The sequence below is a fragment of the Platichthys flesus genome, chromosome 1 (genome assembly GCF_949316205.1).
Source record: "Platichthys flesus chromosome 1, fPlaFle2.1, whole genome shotgun sequence".
Classification (NCBI taxonomy): Eukaryota; Metazoa; Chordata; class Actinopteri; order Pleuronectiformes; family Pleuronectidae; genus Platichthys; species Platichthys flesus.
In genome coordinates this window covers 16,683,293-16,705,886 of record NC_084945.1, presented here as the reverse complement: position 1 = coordinate 16,705,886, position 22,594 = coordinate 16,683,293, and the positions used below count along the sequence as shown (strand labels likewise).

The 22,594-nt window shown below is 39.4% G+C and overlaps 1 protein-coding gene across 1 annotated transcript; it reads right to left on the bottom strand.

Annotated features, from left to right (window-relative positions):
- Window positions 1-75: 75 nt before the first annotated feature.
- chs1 (chitin synthase 1) lies at window positions 76-20,972 on the bottom strand. Its single transcript, XM_062386891.1, has 35 exons — window positions 20,714-20,972; window positions 20,516-20,608; window positions 18,532-18,667; window positions 16,718-16,903; window positions 16,041-16,242; window positions 15,346-15,506; window positions 15,041-15,116; window positions 14,661-14,779; window positions 14,217-14,394; window positions 14,005-14,101; window positions 13,790-13,886; window positions 13,517-13,638; window positions 13,252-13,347; window positions 12,606-12,770; window positions 12,353-12,500; window positions 11,925-11,990; window positions 11,657-11,832; window positions 11,472-11,530; window positions 10,487-10,687; window positions 10,182-10,350; window positions 9,885-10,000; window positions 7,654-7,833; window positions 7,446-7,550; window positions 7,230-7,347; window positions 6,771-6,849; window positions 6,447-6,685; window positions 6,106-6,248; window positions 5,871-5,952; window positions 5,591-5,744; window positions 5,275-5,379; window positions 4,739-4,849; window positions 4,184-4,321; window positions 3,966-4,045; window positions 3,572-3,638; window positions 76-825 (listed from the first exon to the last, which is right to left on the bottom strand). The coding sequence occupies exons 2-35, from the start codon at window positions 20,560-20,562 to the stop codon at window positions 751-753; spliced, it is 4,293 nt and encodes a 1,430-aa protein (XP_062242875.1). The 5' UTR covers window positions 20,563-20,608; window positions 20,714-20,972; the 3' UTR covers window positions 76-750.
- Window positions 20,973-22,594: the final 1,622 nt, after the last annotated feature.

Below are 22,594 nucleotides of genomic sequence, written 5' to 3'. Positions count from 1 at the left end.
TGAGAAGAAAGTACTACATAGAACAAATTCTGAAGTATAATTAATTCTTAGGTCTTTGAATAGATACGTGACAGACACAGTTCATCCTCCTTTTACCAACCTCACTAAATCCCACTTTCCCCAATGCCCCCTGGTGGTCCGACAATGTCTCAATTAAGGCAGCATTTTAAATTACATCTTTGCAAATTTAGAAATTCTTATTTCAAGTTATTGCAGTTATCACACAATCATTTCATGGCACTCTACCAGTATCTCTTAATGGTGAAACTGCATTTTTAAATGTTTTATTATATGTAATTACACCAATACAATCAATATTACAGGCAAACAATAACTCACTAGAAAGCATTTAGAGTATAGAATACATGAAATTTGACAATAAAATTATGGAAGAAATTCTCACAATATTTCATGTGCAAATGGAGCATTTAAGAAATCTTACATAACTGATACTGTTTCCTTAATTCTATCCTCATGAGATGTGCAACCCATACAACATAGATTTAGTGATTTTCTATATGTGTATTTAAGGAACAATAAATACAGTTATTAAAAGCAAAAACATTTGAAAAACATACTTACTTTAAAACATTACTACTTTAGATCTCTGTGTAAACTTTACAACCTCATTTGAATTTACTAAGTAAAACATATTCATTCTGGTAGATCTCATATCCCCCTGTGCCATTTTGCCTCCCCAGACAGTGTGCACTGGTTAATGGGCTTTACTTGTTGAAGTGGATTTCAGTTTCACAGGTCATCACTGGTAAGGACGAGTCCATTTGCACTGTGGTTCTCCATAATGAGGACATCGTCATCGGCCTCCTAGTCGAAGGAAACACAAAAACATTCGATGGTTATGTTTTACATATAATGACAGAATAGCACATGGGGAAAGTTGGTCCATGCCTTGCACCCTCGAGCCAATGGGTTTAAATCATGAGATGTTAAAATATATATTTTATTTTAATAAATATCGCTCAATTGTCTCGAATAAAAAACTAGCTAAAGACCAATGAGGCAGCGATGAATAAACATGACATCGCTTATAGTCACTGAAAAGGAACTTGTCCGAGAGTTGGACTATCAGAGCCCTGCTGGTCACTGCTGGTCACTGCAGGTTCACTGTATATTCACTGCAGTCCTGTGTGGCTGTATGTGGCTGTTTACAACATTTTATGTTTATTTAACTTTGCTGGCAAAAACTAAACTGACAATTTAAATTACTTTGATTATTAGTGTAATAAAAACAGATATAATTTTAAAGGGATATATGCTGTGTGGTTGTTGGGTACATGCAATGTGGGTGTAGTTACACTACCTTAAATCCCAGCTTAAAGCAAACTGTTATCATGTCCCATCCCCTAATTTGACCCGATTCTAGTTATTATTTTTAACGGTCATGCTCAAATAGCTGTCATAACAATTGGTATTGTTTATTCTTTTATTTCAGTTTTGATTTGTTTTACGTTATTGTTTATGTATTTTATGTTGTGCATGTCACCTAGGCCTTTCTCCTAGTTTTGTTCTAATGTCTATTTAAATAATTTTACAATTTTTTATCATCATTATTTTCTTATTGGTGACGTTTTTCAATCTGCTCTTTTGCTGCGTGATCTTTCATATAGTTTGCTTTTCAACCGTCTCCTGTTGTTTGCCTTCAAGTTCTTATTTTCAATCTGTAAAGCACCTTGTCACTGTGTCTTACATCAATCTGTTTTCCTTATGTTTGTTTTAATCTATCTTTTTCAAATTTATAACCCTCATTATAATCTATTCACTAAAATAATGCGTGAAATAGCGCCTCCTGGTTTGCAATGCATGCTCACGTGGCGTTGTGTGGTGACAGGTGGTATTGCAGCTGAAACGGACAAAAAGTTAGTAAACAGTCTGGACTTGGGTTCAAGTGACGAAGCTACAGTTTGTGTGAAGCCTCCAATGAAGCGTGTGAACTGTGAGCCTGCTAGAGGAGGAAGCCGGACAACATGGCAGCCAAGACTTCGACAACCAAACAAGAAGCACGCAGGGGGAATACACCATGTGGAGATATCACATCGGAACATCTCGCCACCTTGGAGGACAGATGTGTTCCATCCCATGATAAAGGTGAGTCACCTGCTCCCCTCACTCTCCTACCTCTGTGGCTCCTCTGGCAGATCACCTGCTGTAAACACGACTTTACTGCTGTCAGTGAGGGGCTTTTTAATGCTTGTAATGCAGTGTGAGTGTGAGTGAGTGTGTGTGTGTGTGTGTGTGTGTGTTTAATATCATCGTCAAGCTTGCTGAAGCTAATCCAATATCAGACAGTGCACCGAGGCAGCCTGGCATTTGGACCATTTTAAACCAGCCTATGCAGATATCTGTTAGTTACCTGGTGGAGTTTTATCATCCTTCCTTCTCTCTATAAAGTTGATAAATTATACAGCATGGTTTATATTATAAATGTGAGTCATTTGCCTCAATAACTACCTTGCTAAGGACCACAGTTTGTACACATGGAGCCAGTTCTCACATCTTGGTGGGTGTTGCTCGTGTGTATTTATAAGTGGCACATTTCCAGATTCAGCGGCATAAAAGTGGCGTTAAATTGAATATTACATGTCTTGATGTTTAAGCAAGCTTCCCTTTCTCATTTCTGTTATGAACAGTTTTAAGATAAAAAAAGAAAGAAAACCATCCAGTCCATGGAAAGCAAGTATCAAAGCCTGTAAACACTTTTTGTAGCTAAGGGTGAGATTTTTGGGCTGTCAATCATTGATTGCTTATGTTTAGGACGGGAGAGTGAGGGCCATGCAAAAACCTTCAGCTTAATGCTTCTTGACCTGAACACACCTCACACCGCCTTCCCCTGCTTTGTGGGCATCAATTATCTAAATAATCATAGTGCTAGGCAGCTTCTTATGTTGAGAGAAGGGTTGAGGAGAGGGAGTAATTATAAAACTTTGACATTTTAATCACTTGCTTTCCCCAATAATGTTTGTTTACAAGCCAGAGCCCTAAACAGCTAATTAAGGTCTGAGGTAGAAGTTGTGAGAGGTCTGGTCCCTCTGGATGACTTAACTTTTACATGGTGCTCCTTTTCCTTTATATGGCTACATCTTTTACTGGCAGTGGAGGTGACATGTTTTCAGGCTTCCAGTCCAATCATCCATTTTTGTGGACTTGGGGATGAACTGATACGATTTTGGTGTTCAAAGGTCCAGGTTGCTGCCTCTTGAATTTGATATCTCAAGGCTACTTCTTCAAATTTTGGCACAAACGTTCACTTGGGTGTTTTGTGAATACGATTTATTATGAAATTGAGTAGAAGCAATTTGAATTTTGGGAGTACCTTTTGTATGGTTATCCTTTACTCTTTTCTGTTTTCAAAATGACAACTCCATTAAGAATTTATCTCCTCTTCCTAAACAATGTCACGTCGTAGGGCCAAAGCGGCAAAGTGCATTAAAATAATCAAGCCTCTACACATCTTGGACCTGACATGTTTGAGTATTTTAATCCCAAAAAAAACAAACAATTTCCTGCAGTTTGATCTGAATATCTGTGTGTCTGTGTGAGTGTTGCTACTTACATCAGCTTTCTGTTTGTAGTCTTTCTCTGTGCTGCGATAGGACACCACGTGGATCAGAGTGTAGACCCTGCAAACAAAGAGGCCCCGAGTGTTAAGTCAAGTAGAAAATACAGAGAAGAAAAAGGTGCACAACAGATGTGAGAAAAACAAGGGATATCATATATGTCCATAAAGTAAGGATTTATATCAGAATTCCCCTGCTCTTGGTGGGGGGAAATATTCAGAACTAGTTTGAAAACTTTTCTTTGCCACTGGATAAAATTTCCAGTATCTGAGAGTTAACTTCCGAGTCAAGGTCAGTGTATGCACAGCGATATTTATCGAATATGTGTCTGAATTTTTTGCTGTATAAACTGGATATTGTGTGTGCGTTTGTGCATGCGTGTGTGTGTACCTGTGATATAACATCGCCAGGAACTGCATAAGGAGCAGAACAGCAAAAGACAACAGGAACATCAAACTGAGTGGCTCCACCTGTCAACACAAGGAGCGATAACTGTTGGTGGGATTTACAGCAGCACTGATAGACATTCAAAAGTGTGTTAGAGTCCTCCGATTGCTATCTCTGTCTCTGCAGCACACGCATCTAGGACTCTGTCTGTTTGCTCCAACCTTGAGGGATTCTTCCGCTTCAGTTCCATTTGGATAGTATTTAGGGATCTTGATGCTGATCACATCATTTCCAATGGCCTGCAGGAAGAAGGTAGCTACCACCCACAGCACGTTGATGATGAAATACAGGAAGACAGCCTGTAGGGAGGAAAGAGAATTCAATGCTATTTTTTTTTAACTCAATAGTGAAATACCAACATTTTTTATGGACTGTAATCGTAGTTGGAAAAAATAGTAAAATAAGTTTGTGTCCCCTCAAAATAGACAGAAATTCTAAGTCTCAAATCCCCATGAGCCATTGCTAATATATAATAATAATAATACAAGTTCTCAACAACCCAGTGAGGGGATGTTTCCTGAAAAACATAACGGGAGCAGTCAGAAGTTCCAGTTTTACCATGTGATAATAACTGAAAACAGATACCGGTGTCTTCATGTTGACCAACAGGTAATAAAATTGCACCTAAAAACACTAAAGATTAGTTTGGTGTAATAGATCCTACCAGTACAGTAAATATGACTGAATAACAACAGTACAGTAACAGTAAGTCTGACCTTGTTGCGCAGGGACTTCAGTTCTCTGGTCACCTCCTCTTGATGTGCTTTCACGTCAACGATAGGCTTCAAGTAGCGCTCGAGTAACTTGTGCCAGAAGTCTTGCTCGCCCTAAACACACAAACACATATTCATATGCACAGGATTTTATTGCAGGATTAATTTAAATTAAGGCAAAAGTGGAAAGAAGGAAAATAATGGTCCACTGATCGCTCCCTTTTCCAAATATTAATTTTCATCTGCCTGAGGCAATACAAAGTAATCTGGATATTTCATGTTGGTTGCTTTGTCTTTTTTATTACTTTACCCTCATAATCTAATCATTAAAAATCATTAACAGAAAATTCATCGGTATTCAGACCTGAACACCTCTCAGACGTGTCAGTAGTGAGGTATTGTCGTGGTAATACCTAAATTGCTATTTGTTGATCATTACGGAAAATGATATTCAGTGTTGTAGCTACGCAGACTCATCTCTGCTAGCTGCTGTTCAGTATTTACTTCTCACAGACCGAGGGGCTGAATCAGTATCTTACCTCATCTAGTTTCTGCACCTGCGGGGCGATGAGTGTTTTCTCAATGGCTCTCATCACTCTCTTCTCCAGTCTGTTCATTTGACTGGTCTTAATGATACGTCGAGCCTGAAAGATCAGAGTCTCTCACTCAGTGATTCGGTCATTGCTCCCCTGCAGTTTAACCCTGTTAAATTTGGTTTGCATTTAAATTGAAAGCCTTTGAAATAGAGGCGCTAATGTGCAATACAATGAACGGCAAATTCTCTAGAATACATATTGATGCATTTCTAAGAACAACACATTGTTTTTGTATGATGATCAAATCAGTTGTCATCACCCGCTCTGTCAGTGCATATTGTAGCTCCTCCAGCTGGCTTTTTGACAGAACATCTTCAGGCCCTACATGACTTAGCTCTACATTGAGAGTATCTGTCAACATCAGGACCAGCTCCTCGCACAAGTCATCCTGATTTTTGTTGCGAAGTGTGTATCTGAGGAGAAGATTGCAAGAGCAAATAACCGTTTCTATACAGTTGCATTTATAGTGCATAATAGTAACCTTTACACAAATACTGACACCTTTTTGGCCTGTTGCTAAAAGAAAAAAAATTATTTACCGTATTTGTGCTTGTAGATTCCTTCTCATGTTAGCGTAAGTCAGCTTCTTCAAGAACTCTTCTTTCACCGGTATCACCCAGTCTAACACACACACACACACACACACACACACACACACACACACACACACACACACACACACACACACATTATGCTATGTGCTTCTCATATTGAATTGCAGTAATTAGTAGTAATGGTATTATGAACACATACAATTTAAATGAGACCTCTCACCACTAACAGGGAGCTCCTCTGTTTCTTCTGGGTTACCAGTCAGTGAGTAATCATCATCGTCACCGATTATACTCATTGATGCAGTCATTGATGCACTCATTGATGGAGTCCTTGATAGGCTCTTCTTTTCAGAGCTGTCATCACTGCGCACATGCACACAGACACTTTTTGTGGAGTTTGAGGAATATACATTTCATAATTCCAGTATATTGTTTTGTGTTCTTCTATGAGGACAGGCGATAACTTAAATCTCAAAATGATTGGCTAACAGTTTGGGCGATTGACCAAGCAACTAACTGACGTGACAGGTTTGGAGAAAGACAGAAAAAAGAAAGAAATACCTGCTACTGGAATCAGTGTCATTGTCTTTGTCCATGTTTGTCTTGTTGTGTTTGTCTGTGGGTGGGGCCTGAGCTCTTTCAAAAAATTCCTCCATGGTTTTGTTTGGTTTGTCTTGAAGCTCCAGGTTTACAGCCGCGTGTTGAGATGTTTGCAGGTTGGTCATCAAAGTGTTTGGGGCATGCTGTGTATTCTGGCCAGTGATTTGTTGAAGCAACAGATTCTCGCTTTCCTGTGTCACCTGCAAAGCAACGGGATGAAATACATTTATCCAGACAGCTACTCCTCCACTTGTAAGGTATTCTGTGACCGGTTGGTAACAGTACCTGACACTTCATGTCCCAACAGCAGATTGTACAGTTTCTGTCACACATAATATTTGTGTTCTTCTTCACTTCCTCTTTCCTATAGACAGACGGAACAAAGTAAAAAAGAAAAATACGTAAATTTTAAAATACAGACAAACATGGAGGATTATTATTGTCGATGCAGATTGAAATGGAATCAAATAAGTTCCCTTATCCTTCTTCTCAGCTTATAGATCTGATAGATAAGTGAATTATTGTTTACCAATAACTTTTCCTCAACCTGAATTAGATAAGTGGCAAAAATGAATTAATAGACCAATGGATGGATTTGATCAGCTAAAAGTCTTCATTGCAATACGCATCAATCATAACAACTAAGCACTATTCGTGGAGTTCAGTGTATTTTCGTTAATTTAAATTGCTGGACTTGATCGTTTTCAGCCGAAAGCATCATTCTAATAATCATCAGTGCATTACTTAGTGGTTTCTCTTGTGCCCCAGGTCACAACGTGCATGTTAACCAGTGAGTAGATGGTCAGTAGGAGATATCCACTTGGAATACAGATGAAGTACATCAAACCATAGACAATCATCACTGTGAGAGAAAAACATAACATAAGTGACATATTCAACATTTAACTCAGGAAAATACTTAAAACGGATAATATTTAGAATTATAAAATAAAATCATACCAAACTCCTCTGGGTGAAGTATGGCTGTCACCAGGTACATGATTGTCATAGAAACCAAAAACACACCAGTAGGGGTCAGGAAGGTGCCCTGAATCACCATGTCACCTAAAAAGGGAAAATGTTGATTTTTTTTTTTCATTACAAATATTTTCATAAGAATGTCAGTAACATGAAATCAAGTTTTTATTTATCTAAATGTTTTACCCACCGATGATGGAGAAAAGGGATGCGGTCATGAGGAATGCATAGAACACACTCATAATGGCAGCTATGGTTATTTGATTATTAGACTTGGCTACAAAACAGACGATGATGTAGAACACGGGGGGAAGGCTGGCGATGATGATGGAAAGTGTCCCTTCGATTTTGAAGACAAACTGGAAGGCACCTGTCAGAAGCAGAGAGACGTACAGAGACGGTCAAACTGAGAAACAGATGCAGGACGATGGACAGTAAGGTTATTTGGGTGGAAACCATACTAGTTATCTGTAGGGGAGGAAGTTTTACCTTTCAAGTCCTAGTAAGGTGACATGAGATAATTGCAAAGTAGGACTGCCTGATTATGGAAAAAATCAAAATCACGATTATTTTGGACAATATCAAAATCACGATTATTTAAATGATTATTAATATGTGCCCTTATTCTGAAGTCTATGCTTTATTTTTGTAATCATTTTTGTTTCCTCCGTGAAACCAGGATATCGGTGCCCAGTTATTCAAACCCTTAATGATGGCAACCCTAACACTCTATGACCGACTGACTGGTGCGGAGAAATGCGGGTCCGGTCTGACCGGTCTGAACAGCCAGGCAGAAGCGTGATTGAGAGTAGCGATGCCCTGCGCGGCCGCTACATGGTCTGCTGCTGCCCTCTCTGCTTTTCCACTCACACTTTTTTTTTCACCGCCGATCACCACAACTCGCCTCCTTCACTTTTGAGAGAGCCAATCTGCTGGGCGCCTGAATGCTTTGGGGGAAGGACTGAATTGCGCATTCGCGCCTCTTTCGGAAAAAAGCCAAATAATCGTTTAAATTAATTAAATTTCGATTAATTGATTACAAAGTCTGTCTTGATTCAGTCAAGTCGATGGATATGTTATGAAAACACATCGCAGCCTTCCAATCTGTTGTTGTACTCATTTAACCTGCTTATATCACCTTTTACACTTTACAGTACATAAAATTGTGGGATGTTTCAGATAAACGATGACCATTGTGAAAAAAACATGAAGAAAACTTTGTTCACTGAATCTGGGATCTCCGGACGTTTTCCCACTCGGTCCCTTTCAGCCCACAAAACAAACTCAGAGCGATGAGTCAGCATTTTTTGCTCACATGGGAACACTCCAATTCTCAGACCACCTCAGGGACACGTACAGTATTTGAAGCTGACTTGGTGTTTGCTTGATTCACTCTTGAGTTTAAGAGACAAACGTTTCTCTGCTAGAAAAAACAGTCCAACGTTTTGTGCGCAGGCAATTACACCTGCCACACTCAACATGAGACGTGCACAGCAAGGACATCAGGCTTGAAGTGAGAGTGACTCAAACAAACAGTACATTTCAAACTGTACGTATCATGATAACATCTGATAGTGATGGTGTTTATCGTTGAAGTGTAAAGTGAGTGCAGGTTCAGCGGGGGATTGAGGAGGAAGGACACTCAAGACTTTGACACTGTTAAAGGAGACCGGACCCATAATGTCTGCTGTAGCAGCGGTGGGACACTGCTACAAGATGAACGTAGCGGAACAATGGAATAGATTATGTTGTTAGTGCATAGATGCTTCACAGTTCAGGTTCACTTCAATACACTTCGCTTTGGGGTCACATTGCAGAAGTTCAGTACAATTGGGTTTCTAATAAGAGTTTGCATTCATGTGGACAAATTGATGATCAAAATCCCATAATGCATCTGCTGCCACAGTCCACATTTGCCAACCCAATACAGACTGTGTTGAACTTTGATTCAGCTGGGATTTATTGCTCCCTCTGACACGACTCAAAACTGATACTGTACAGATAAAAAGGTATGACAAGTATTTTATGACCAATCTGAGACCTAGATATTTGACATGCAGTGTCATAAAATTGTAACACACAGGGAAACAGAGATTTAGACGTCTCAAGAGTTTGCATGGGTTCATGATGAAGTCAAATTTATTGGAAGATTCAAATAAACTCAAAGGAGAGATTCAAAGGAAAAAAAACACGATAGCTGCATAGGGAAGAAGTTAATTTCCGACACAACTGTTATCTGTACCAGGCAGTGTTGTGAATCCTGGTCCTGTAAAGATTCTGGGAAAATGTTTTGCTGAGGTTCACGGACTCATAAAATGTGTGACGTACGTAATTAATTGGAGATAAGAGCCGTTAACCCTGCTGCAGTCATTGAATGATCACCAATAAGGAAGGGCTAGGGAGTATTAAACTTTAACCCACCTGCTATCATGAGAGTCACTGATGCTGGACCAAGGATCGAGGAACCAACTGAAAACATCTGGTAGAAAATGTAAAGCCTGGAGATTGAGGAGTTCTTCTTCACTGTCTCTGCACCACTATAATTGAAGTCCCAACCACAAAAGAGTGCTTATGAATACAACAGATGTCACAATGTACGAGTAAACAGCTGATCGGGGGAGGTGAAGTTTATACACGTAAGTTGGAAACCCTAGAAATGTGTCCAATTTGAATATTTTGAAAGTGACTGGCCATGGATTGAAACTGTTATGTAATGACCTGTGCAGAAGGTCCAGTGTATTAGCCAGTGTTGATGGTCCCCATCGTCTCCTCTGGTTGTAGAACTCCTTGAACTCCTGTGGAGAGTTGGTGTACGCATCTGATGCAGCATTGTATTCGACGCGCCATCCCTGCTGCAGTAACAGAGTACACAGCCAACGATCCTCCCCTACAAAAGTATTCATGTGCAAACAGGACACAACAGAGATGTGTTACATGGACATGAACAGACCAAAAAAAGGTAATGAGACAAAAGTAGGAGATGTTAAAAATTGGCATGTGCACGTGTGTGTCTGTGAGCCAACCTTGGTCATATTGCACATATTCTGCAGCCCTTGTTGCAGTTGTTGTGTATCTCTTTAAGACATTGTCGTCCATCAAAGCCGACCCTCTAAACAGACTGAAACACCCCGGACTGCACAGCACACAGCCAAACACATGCTCTGCTGTCTTCTGAAGCCAGTGGCCCACGGCGTACTCAAACTTCTGGTACCACACCATGGGACCTGGGATGGTGAGCCGACGTGGGGGGGTGAGCAGAGAGCGACATGGAGACAAGGTGAACAGGAACATGGAAGAAAAAAAGTGGAGGGCAGATGATAAGAGAATTGGAGGCAATGTTCATCAGTGAAAGAGGAACATTTTTGCTCAGTTATTTTCAAGCCTTTTCCGAGACACGTTGGGTTCTTGCTGGATTGCACCAGTCCATTTCTTATTATCTGACATTGAACCACCTTTTACCTCATAGGTGGTTATGTTTTCATTGCCATTAGTCTGTCTGTTTGTCTGTTGACTGGAATACACAAAAACTACGGGACAGATTTTCTGAAACATTTTGGAAGGGTGGGTTATTAACCTAGAAACCATTAACTCGTGGATCGGTTTCATTTGATAATTCTTTTCAGTTTTTTTGACATTTTGGAGAATTTCTCACTACATAATGCAGATATCTTTATGACACAAGGTGTAATTAGAGTTTTTTGTAATGTACATATTTTTTGTAATGTATTAAAAAAGATTATCTATATATAACCCTCTGACCAGAAAGCCTGTGTCATTACCAGTGTAATAGCTACATTTAGATCACTGCTTAAAAAATAAGAATGAAGGAATAGATAAAACACTTGGTGCTTTTCAATGTGATATTCAGGGCATGACTTTGAGTTGTTCATCCCCTGTAGCTGTATTAGATGTCCTATTATTAGATGGGTCCCCAGCCTAAGGTGCCAGTACAACAATAAAGCCGTAAAATAAACGATAAAGAACATTTTAAGTTAAAAGACTACTTACCCATACCGGTAGGATGGATTCTACCACATGCTGCACCAACATTTTCATACATTCTCAACCTATCAATAAAAAAATGATTATTACACTGACTGCATGTTTATCGATGACTCAAGTTGCTAAATGATGAGATGTTTGTCCTGAACCATGATGGTAGAAGCTACGTGGTGTGTTTGTCTGTTACCAACCTGTCTATTAGCAGAATCACAGCTTTGGGTTGGAAGTCAGTGTCTCCGTCCAGAGCCAGGATATAAGTGTGGTCATCTGAGATTAATTTCCTCTTGTAGTCGTTGTCATACTGAGGCAACAGGTAACTTTCACCATCTAAAGAGATCAGACTGGCTCTGCATAGGTTATTCTGACGCTGTGGAAAGAATGACACAGATCAATATTTGGAATGCATGTTGTCAAACTACTAATAATTTCACTTTTTAAACAAATGCAAAAAAGTCTTACTGGGATCTTCTGAGGGTTCTTGACAATGTAGCCCTTCCATCCGAGTAGATAATACATATACATGATCTGAAAGTCATAGACATAATACAAAGTGAAAATCAAAGTCCAGCTGTTGAGGACATTTGTTTCAGTGGAACAGAGTTGACTTCTTTCAAGGAACCATCATAAAAACTAGAGCAACAATGTGATTGTATCCACATTATTATGAAGCATATTTTCAATTATACCTAAAGACATTTCTACAGATATAGATAATATAGGACAATGATATCCATACAGAGATGTTACATTAACGTATTGGTGTATTTGGTAAATTATAAATATTATTTGTCCGTCTCTTGTCAGTCGTAAAGCCAACTTAATGATTTACATGCACATATCCAGATACATGAATACACACACACACAGCCACCATTAGCACTCCATACCTGGGACCATCTCTTCTTGTTCCTGATCAGCTTTTTGTCTTTTAGGTGAACATAAAGCATGTTGCCTTCAGGCATTACAAACATCAGCCTGCCTCCGTAGGGAGCCTCAATGATTGACACGTCGTCTGGCTCTTTGTTGGTAAACACCCTGAGTTGTTGGATGGATTAATGGTTGGTTAGAGACAAAGATGTGTGGTCGTACAGATACATGTTTATGTGTATAGATAAATAGTAGACAGATGCAGAATCTCACCTATAAACCTCTATGACAACATTGATCAAGTCATCAACATACGTATTAACCAGCCTCTTTCCCGTGTCCTCGTTAGTCATGAAGGCATCGTCCACAAAAATGTGACACTCAAAGTCAAAACAGTCCTTATGTTCCTCCTTCGGGTCGCCTCGATAGCGGTCCAACCTGAAACAACAAATTGCAGTAACGGAAGCCTGTTAGCTTAGTTTATTTTCTTCTTTTGTACAAACTGTCAAAGTAGGAATACAATTAATACAATTCCAGCAGGAAAATATTTAGCCTCTAATTTCTGTAATATCATAGGTCATAGACACATTTGATTCATGTTTAACGTTATAGAAAACATAACAACAGGCTGAAACCCTCTGTTTCACTGCCTTGCTGCTTGAACATAGCCCACATCTTGCACTGCTGACTCTATTTGAACCCTGTCGAGTGCATTCACGCCCAACAATAAGGCTGCATTACATGGACACACCCTTGAGTGTACCTTTGCGTCCGCGCAGCAAGGTGACAAATTAAACAGTGGAAGTCGGTGACAACAACAGGTTACGATGTTGAGTTGCTCGTTAAAGCGACATGAAAAAGAAATGAAGCCCATGTTGTGTACGTTAGGCTGGTACATCGAGGTGGCCGTTTCCCAAACCTGAACATGGAGGTGAGAATCTTGAGCATTTCATCGTAGGTCTCATGCCACATGGTGGCACAAAGATAGATCACGCATTCCTGAATATCATCTTGGCTGTAGAGCAGAGGAGAGGTAGAAAGCAGTTAATGTTGTGAACACACGTCTCTCAACTGTCCAGAAAACAAACGTTGATCTGTTATGGAGCCAGTTTTTTCATACAGATACCACACATGCACTTGGTGAATAATATAATGCAATCGGCCAACAATGTACTTCCTCCCACCTCTCCTCGTTTCGGGCTCGTGGCACCTTCATCTTCGTGTTGAGTAGCAGAGACAGGTCAATGAAAGCAGATTCATAGAGACGACGAACAAAAAGCTGAGAGGTTCTCTCGATACGCTGCACCTGAAAACCATAGAAAACCATAGGAGCGTTTAGGTTTAAGTCATTTTGTAGTGGTGAGGGTTGAAGAAAGAAAGAAATGTAAGTCAATGCAATGTCCTCTGAAGTTAAGGACACGACTGTGTGTGTATGTGTGTATATGTTATACTGGTACCTTGATCTTCCACACGTAGTAGGTACATGAGACAAAGCCTGACCACATACACACTCCCTCCAGTGCCAGCATTGAAAAGGGCCATTGCAGGTAAGAGCTGTGGAATGGCACATGAACTCAGATCAAGCAGATTTACAAACCATGAAAACTACACACACACACACACACACACACACTGAGTCACTTATTTGTTCACAGGCTCAGATCACATGTACCTGTTAAGGGAAGTACGACAGATGCTCCTGGTAATCTCGAGTATGACCACAGGGGTTGTGTTCTTTTGACTCAGGTGGACCAAGCTATCACAAAACCCTGCAGTAGAAACAACGAAATGTTGTTCTGGTTGTTAGCGAAATGACGTTTACTCATTTTGACGACAAACATTTCACACATTTCCCCTTGTCTTGATGTGTGTAAATAAACTGACCTTGGATACTCCCATGGTCTTTGCCATCCAATTTTTGGGCCTCGGTTATGAAAAGTATCATTCCCAACAGTAGGGTTGCAGGCCCCGTGCAACATACCGGCAACGCAAAGCTCATCCGGACTGCATGAATCTTACAGGCCACCACCCCAAACCAGTGGCAGGCTGCCGAGCAGAACGCCTGAGACCAGAGGACGGGAATGTCAGTGAAGAAGGCAGCTCAGGAATCAGTGATTGTATGAAAACTATCAGAGTTATTCAGTCTCATGTCTCAAAATATTGGTCAGGCAAAACTTTATAAAATCAATTACTTCACCTGACCTCTGAAAGAATCCTTAATTAATATCCCCCAAGGACAACAGAGCCACAGCATACAATTAAAACCAACTAGACACCCTATCTGTCTGTCTCTAACAATGTGTGTTTGCATTACCTCCTCCAACTTACCTGTAAGAATAACAGCCCTATTCCTATTTGCATTAGCTGCCAGTCATCATTCTTCATGTTATAGTCAGCCCAGACGATAGACTTATCGATAAGCACATAGTAAACCAGGTATACACCTCCTACAACACAATAACAAACATGAAACAAAGTGTAGCAACAATTAAAGACTTCATCACAGCAGGAGAATATCCCTTGAAATCCATGCACTCCTGACATCACACACATCTGCTTTCTGTTAATGTTTGAAATGACATGTTTTACAGTTTAAGCATTTCAAAAAGAAAAAAAGTAAGTGAAAGTAGATTTTAAGAGCATAATTATGCAAGCATGGCCGTTTTTAGTATTATGTGTGGCTGCAAACATGGATGCCAGATAATTACCTATCACGATTATCCTCAGAAGACTGCTGATGACAAACACAAAGTCCCTGAACCCGTCCAGTTCTGAAAGTTTTTTCTGAAGGGAAATGGAGGGAAGAGTCTCATTGATCATGTCAAGTCATTATTTATGTGCACTACATATAATACAGGTCCAAACAGATCACCATCTACCAGCTCTAGGGGAAGATGCAGCTTGCCATTAAGAGATTACAAAATATTACACAGTCGAAACATTTAAAGGCTAAGGGTCTACTTAAAAAGTAGTTCCTTTGCGGTCAAGACAGAACAATAACAAAGTATTATACCTGCATTCGGTTAGTAGCTTGCAGTGGATTTTCCCACCAGCAGAGGGAGATGAGGAGTGAACAGAAAATTCCAAGTCCAACATAGATAAAGCAGTCAGCTTTCTGTAAATCCACTTTTGATGTCACACGCGCATAGTAGTCAACTCCCAGGAGACAGTAACCTGTTAGTTAATCAGTAAACATGTTAGTTTTCAGGATTGAAGAAGTTGTCAAACCAGTGGTTTCCTGTTTCAGCTTCTGACTGGATAAGACATTAAACTGCTCACGTATCTTCCGAGAAAATATGGTAAAATACAACTAATACATTTGTGAAGAGCACATTACTTTCAAAAGAAACTTCTTGAAAGCTGGTTTTCATATTTAAGGACATTGTGGAAGAAAAAGTCACAAACTGCAGAAATGTGTCCAATCAAAACAAGAGGGAGGACAAATAAACATGACTCAGTGATTTGGTAAATCTAATGAATTTAACAGCCATAATCCGATTTTCTTTTTGGATGGAATAAGAACTAACAAACAAACTGATCAGAACACTGAACAAAACTCATGTGAAGGACATTGAGAGGTTATGCTTTGTGAATGTGAACTTAATTTGTTGCTATGGTATAACGTTTCGAAAAACAAACAAACAAACAAAAACAGACGGGCATAGATAGATAATAAATTACTTGAACTTTAGAAAAAAAGGTAGTTACCTGCAACAGTGAGAATGAGGGAGCAGAGAGGGAAGACAATTTTCCATGTTTTTCTTTGTAGTCTGAAAACAATCTGCAGAATGGCCGACATAATGCAGACTCCTCCACTGATGAAGAGATTAGTCAGCACGTCAAACTGAGGCATAACAACGAGCACCAGGACTGAAGTGCCCAGAGACACCAGACACTCGATAGCACAAACCTGGAAAAAGACACAAACAGGACATAATTTCCACACTCTCACTATTTGTCTGGGCTACAGGTGGTTGAAAACTGGTTTGTCGTCAGCAATGAAATAAAATCCAATTGTTACAAATAAGACTGCAGAGGCAAAGACAATTCGATTTAATGTCAGAAAATCTGTAAATTTCTTTCCTCTTATGTTCATTTACTGAATGTATTGATAGCAGCACTGGTGGAAACCAAAAGAAACACGTAACTGAATATGCCACACTGACATACTGTGGTTAAGATCTGATAAGTGCAAATAAGCTTGTAATGTTTAAAAAACCTCTAAATCCTCTACATTTTAAAGTTATTTTATTGTTTTTGCTCGATCACAACTTGAAGAGTGCTCGTCTTGAACAATCTAATCAGACAGAGGGATATATACTACAGTTTTCATTATTACATGCAAAACATTTCACAAACTAAAAGCATGACTCATAAACACGTACAAAGGCCAGGGTCTTCATGTTGGGCTGTACGAAGCTCTTGAAGGCACATTTCCACAGCGACTTGACAAACATCAGGAAGTTGGGGAAGACCAAGCAGAACACCAGCATCAGCATGTAGAACTGTTTTTCCTTTGGGCTGCGCAGGGAGGTCGGAGACGACATGGTGGACAGCACCAGGAGAGAGCCCTGATTGGACAAACAACTTCAGAACGTTAACCACAGAGCATGAGGCAGAGGACTTATTGTGACTGACAACGTTTGCGATGTCATTTCATTGTGTTATATTATTATATGTATGTCTCACTTTCTTTGGGTAACTATTTTAGAGAGACTTTAAATGATCCTCTTCTCTTGACTTTATCATCATTTGTTTTGGTAAAGTCCTGCATGTAGCCGATCTTGTATATACTGTTAATATTAGAACGACCATGATACAAGACAATGGAAATACTAAGCTGTGGTGGAAATGGTCATAGGTAGTGTCTGACAAGTTGATGATAGCTAGCAGCATTGAAAACTAAAACGGCCCTCACCAATGTATTTTTCATTTCACGGTGCCTTTAAGGACACCTCATAACTTTAACCACACCCATTACGAAAGCTCATCACTTTGAGAAATACACAAGTTTTCGGATTACATAATGTTTAGGGAAATGATTGTTATTGTGATTCACTACAGCCCAGTGATTCATCATGAAGAAATATACTGAGAGACAGGGCTGAAGGAGGTATATTCAAAACTGAGAGGAAATGGAGACAAAAGCACGGAGGTGGACGATGTCATCACATGCACATATTGCAGAGGTAAAGATTGATAGAGAAAATAAAGATAGCATCTGCAAAGTGGAAGACAGAAATGCACACAGAGACAGAAAGAGATAAAGCACCGGAGAGATAGACTCGGGTACAAAGGAATCAAGTGTAAGCCTTGCCCTCTCATAAATAGCAGTGATATTGTTACTGTGCGTAGGCATGCACAGACAGATAAGAGGCTTGTTTTTGTAAAGTATAAAAGTTCTGATGGCAAAGCATTTTGATATTCACTGCACCAAATGTCGAACTTAAAATGGAAATGGAAATGGAAAATAAATATATATATATTCAGGCATTTTTTTTGCTGTTTTTGACTGTCCATAGCTGATTCATTTAACATTAAACACTTCATATTTTTGAAACAGCTTTTATTTCAATGATTTGTTGAACTGCAAATTTGTTTTTTAACAACAACCAATTCTACTCTTCCAAAATGTCGACCCCAGTAACACTTAATGGGGGTTCAAGTCACAACTTGTAGTTCACAATAATCCTAATATTCTAATTATTTTACGGATTTAATGCTCTTTAACACTGAATCAGCATTTACAGAAACTCCAGCCTCACCAGAGAAAACCTGGAACCAGCAATACTGTTTGGTGAACAAATTCAAATAAATTGAACAAATTGTGTTATGTGTATATATACAATACATTAAATTACAGATGGATGCACACAGAATTTGAATAATAGGATATTATATAATGGTTGCGCTGGAAACAAAAAGCACATTATAATTTAACCTATTGGCGACGAAGTTGTATATATGTTTTTCCATTTGTCAGAGAAAGGGCTGCACCCTGACTTTTATCAAACGTAGATTTGGTGGTGTCGGTAAAGTTTAAAAAATTTACTCAAAAATAAAAATGCTTCAGGCTTCTGTCTTTAGAAACTTAGTTTTCGTGCAGGGGATTATCCTTTGCTCCAGCACCACAAAGAAGTGGAAATTACCTTCAAGTTTTAACACCCATGCTGGTATATAGACAAGAAAATAATCCTACCTTAGCGACAACAGCACTTGTCAAGACGGCTAACCCCACAATAACAGCCACCAGGTACTGGGCCAGCTGAAAACATCTTCTCTTCGATTCCTTCTCAGCTCCGATTGGGTTCAGCTGGAATGGATCCCATGTATCCCTGCATCCAGATTCACAATGGACACACAGATCTGTATATTGACTCACTTTGGATTTGATCAAATTCCGCTATTGAGAACCATTGAATTATAGACTGCTGCCTTACATTTAAAAACATATTTTTGATGTTGGGATTTAGTTGGCACCGCTGTAAAAAACCTGTGCTCTGCAGGTTGAGGAATGGGCCAGTTTACTTCCCAAAAAGCAGAGGTCAAAATATCAAAAACTGTCATTTCGTCTTTATTAGATAATATGGATGATACTGATTGCAGTGAATTAATGGATGATATGTGGGGAAAGCATATCCCAAAGGGTCTATTAGTCTGTAACAAGTAGTTTGACCCAATGGAGATCTTCTTTAGATGGGATTATCATAAGGGGACGGTTGTATGATAGGTGATTGGGTCCCAGGATTTTAACCCAAGACAACCCTGTGAACCAACACATGTTTGTGTATCTATCAGCCTCTGTCCACCCCCCCCACCCCCTGCTTCTGGATGATTAATGTGATTAAAGTGCAGAATAATTACAGGGTGAGGATTCTCTTCCTTCAGCTGATAACACTTTGCCTGATCTTTTACTTTGCCTTAGCAGCTATCGAATATTGGCTAATAGGGCTGCTGTTGTTTTGTGAAATGAGAACGTGTGCGTGGGATCTGTCCTTCAGTGATGCATCTACCCAGTCATCATATCGTTAAAGAGGAAAAACTGTTGATTTTTGAAGATCTAAGACATATTGTTAAAGAACATTCAGCTAATTCACAGGTTTTAAAAGGCTGGAAAAAAGTCAGTGCTCAATTTTCAATCACACTATTCTATAGCAACATCACACACCCATATATTCACCCACTCATCATAGTTACAACAAATAGTTTTCTTAGAGCGTATCGGTTAGAATAATAAACAATTTTATCAGGGCGTTTAGGTGCTATAAAGCCACTCCTGATTTTATAAGATTTCTTTTTTTTATCTTAACAGACACTGATAAAATGAGTTAACAAATTTATAGCAGAGAGCCTTCATTGATTTTTTTTCTTGGCTGTTTTATTGTATTTAAAAAAATATATTATTGGCTTCTTGTCTGGCGTATTGTGAAGAAGAAAAGTATGGCTTTATATATTTATATTTAGAATGTGATTCAAAAAGTATTTAATATTTGGAATGGAGGAACACTCCCTTAACAGTGGTCAGCATGTGTGGGATGACATCAGCCACAGCAGTAAAGAGAAGCATGTCATGACACAGGGAATTATGTTATGAGTAATATCCATCATGATAAGAATATATATTGATGAAGTGTGAATAACTGTGTGGATGTGGAACGGCTGCCTAATTTTAAAGCTAGATGCTCTGAATGTATGCGTTTGTGAATCTGTTTCACTAGTAGGGCTGCATGATATATTGAAAATGTATCGTTATCGCGATATCAATGTGCAAAATGCACTTATCTCAGAAAACGGCTTATACTGTGATCAATGGTGTTCCAGGGGCCACGCATTCACGCTCTGCATGTTAATATATATAGATGGCGCCCTGTTGCCCTCGATAATAAAATAAAGACATTCAGATCATTGACAGGTTTTTCCATCAGTGAATCATTGTCGGCCAAGCTTACTTCCCTTATTAATCTTAATACAATTTATACAGATAAGACTTTAGGAGCAAACTATCATATTGCCACAGCACAGAACCAAATTCTTTATCAAGTTTGCCTCTCAAAGGCAGCAAGGATCACACAATATTAATGTAGCCATTTAAATACAACTTATGGTTCTTTTTTATCGAGTCATTGTCTTCAATTGAAAATGACCTTTATAAAATGCAACATGCAGAGAAGAGTCATTCTCACCTGTGTCTTCCCTCTCTCTTTTTCCCTCTGTATTTGAGTTCTTCCATCTTCTTATCTCCTCCACTTCTCCAGATTTACAGTGACCTATAGAGTCTGTGTCAAAGAGGAAACATTAAAACATTTACCCGAATAAGACTTTTTGTAATTAGCACGACATGCGTGTAATAGATGTATAAGAAGATAATAGAAATACTTTACCTTGATATCTTAGAAGTTCTTCTTTTGATTAGATCCTCAAGTCTTCATCAAAACACAGCTCTGTTGTCCCTGTATTACTTCAAAGAAGTAAAACCTTCTGTTCACACCCGTGCAAAACTTTTATCCACAGGAAAGAAGTTTCATCCAAAATACAGTTGAAAATGGTGAAATCCAAAATCATGAAAACAAATGTAGGTAATTCAAATGGATTTCGTTAGAAAAATGTGAGTTTTGGGATCGAAGGTACGTGTGACTACGAGTCTCCCGTCAATCTGTGAGTCCGTCAAACTGTCTTTAGTTAATCTATTTGTGTGTTATCACCAGTTTATGAAAGAAACACCCATAGACAGTAAAGGCCAGCCCCCTGGTGTCTGTGTCTGTGTGTGTGTCTGTGTGTGTGTCTGTGTGTACGTGTGTACGTGTATGTGTGTGTGTGTGTGTGTGTGTGTGTGTGTGTGTGTGTGTGAATCTGCGTGTGTGTTCAGATTATTAGAATTTATGTAAGCCATCACTTAAAACCAGGAAGTGTGTTGGTTTCTCCCTGACTAAAAATCACATTTCCTCTATAACCATTTTATGAGGGGCAGTACAAAGTACAAGGATCATTTGCACTACTCACACACACTGTAGAGTTTTTAATTAGCTGAAGCTAACATTTAGCTTAGTGATCTGTAGTAAAGATAAGTGTTGGCAAGAAGATGCTGTGTGACAGGTGCACTGGCGTTTTATTTGGGCATCTGACATGTTTCCTACATCAGATATCCAATATAATATTATGCCATCCCTATTTATGGCCCTGATGTGGCAAGTTCATAGTATTATGGATTGAGCTTTGTGTACTTCTGTGTCTGAAATTTGTGTTCAGGTTGGGGAGCAGTGGCCCAACAGAAGCATAAAACCCCAGGTTTTATCCATCCTTTATCTCACATAATGGTTGTAAAGCTAAAGCTCATCTTAATCTCAACCAGCACCTTGGAAACAAGAACTCGGTTGTTATTCGAAAACTAAATCCAGTTTTATTGTCTCACACTAAATGTAAAGGTCCTTATTTGCCTTGTTCAACTTGTTATTTTCACTATATCTAAACAGGTTGTATCAGTGTCTTTGGGGCTTAATGTATTTCTACCATGTAACCTGTAGTTTATCAAAATGTATAAATCATCATTGACCTTAAATAAACCTTTAATCAGTACCAAGGACTGATCTTGTTGGCAAGTGTGATTGTTACCACTAGGTGTCAGTGCGGGGCTTTGATTGCAGCCGATGTGTTTGTGTGTGTGTGTGGGGGGGGGGGGGGCTCAAAAGAATATCTCTGTCAGGTTGTGGACTCTCATTGAGATGCCCTGCCAGTGCATAATAAGCCGGCCATATGGTCAACATGGTGACCCCCCCACCCCCCCATCCATTTCAGAACAGTCCCACGATAACAACCCACAGCAACCAGGGAGCGAGGTGGGAGATGGAGATGATTTCTAAGGCTTAGACGTTACAGAAGAGAACTCCTTTATTTCATGAAAGGAGGTGGTGATAGCTCACAGAGCACAGGCATCTGTGTCGGTCAAGAGTGTGACATCTGTCAATTCTCAGCAGCCGTGATCTCAGCTCCACAGTGCTGCTCCGTGGTGTGTGAGATATTGTTCACATCATCGTGATATTATGACCGAGGGGAGTGTTACTGCTATTCACAGCCAGTGCCTCGTAGAGCTACAGGTATCCAGTCCTGGCTCTGATGTGGACGCTGTGAACGGCTCAATGACAAACTGCAATTAGCAGACATATGGACATATGGTGTGTTGAGAATAACTACCTGCTGTATATTCACACAGGGAGAGGCTATGTTTGCTCCCACTATTCAATGACAATTCAGAGGTTGTAAATGGC

What these genes read in the sequence shown, in the direction of transcription:
- chs1 (XM_062386891.1), bottom strand. Translation starts at nt 20,562, where the DNA reads ATGGAAGAACTCAAATACAGAGGGAAAAAGAGAGAGGGAAGACACAG. An exon ending in CAAGTGCTGTTGTCGCTAAG is followed by an intron (nt 16,904 to 18,531) that starts GTAGGATTATTT and finishes TTGTCCAATCAG; the next exon opens with GGCTCTCTCCTGGTGCTGTC. An exon ending in CGAGCCCGAAACGAGGAGAG is followed by an intron (nt 13,348 to 13,516) that starts GTGGGAGGAAGT and finishes TCTGCTCTACAG; the next exon opens with CCAAGATGATATTCAGGAAT.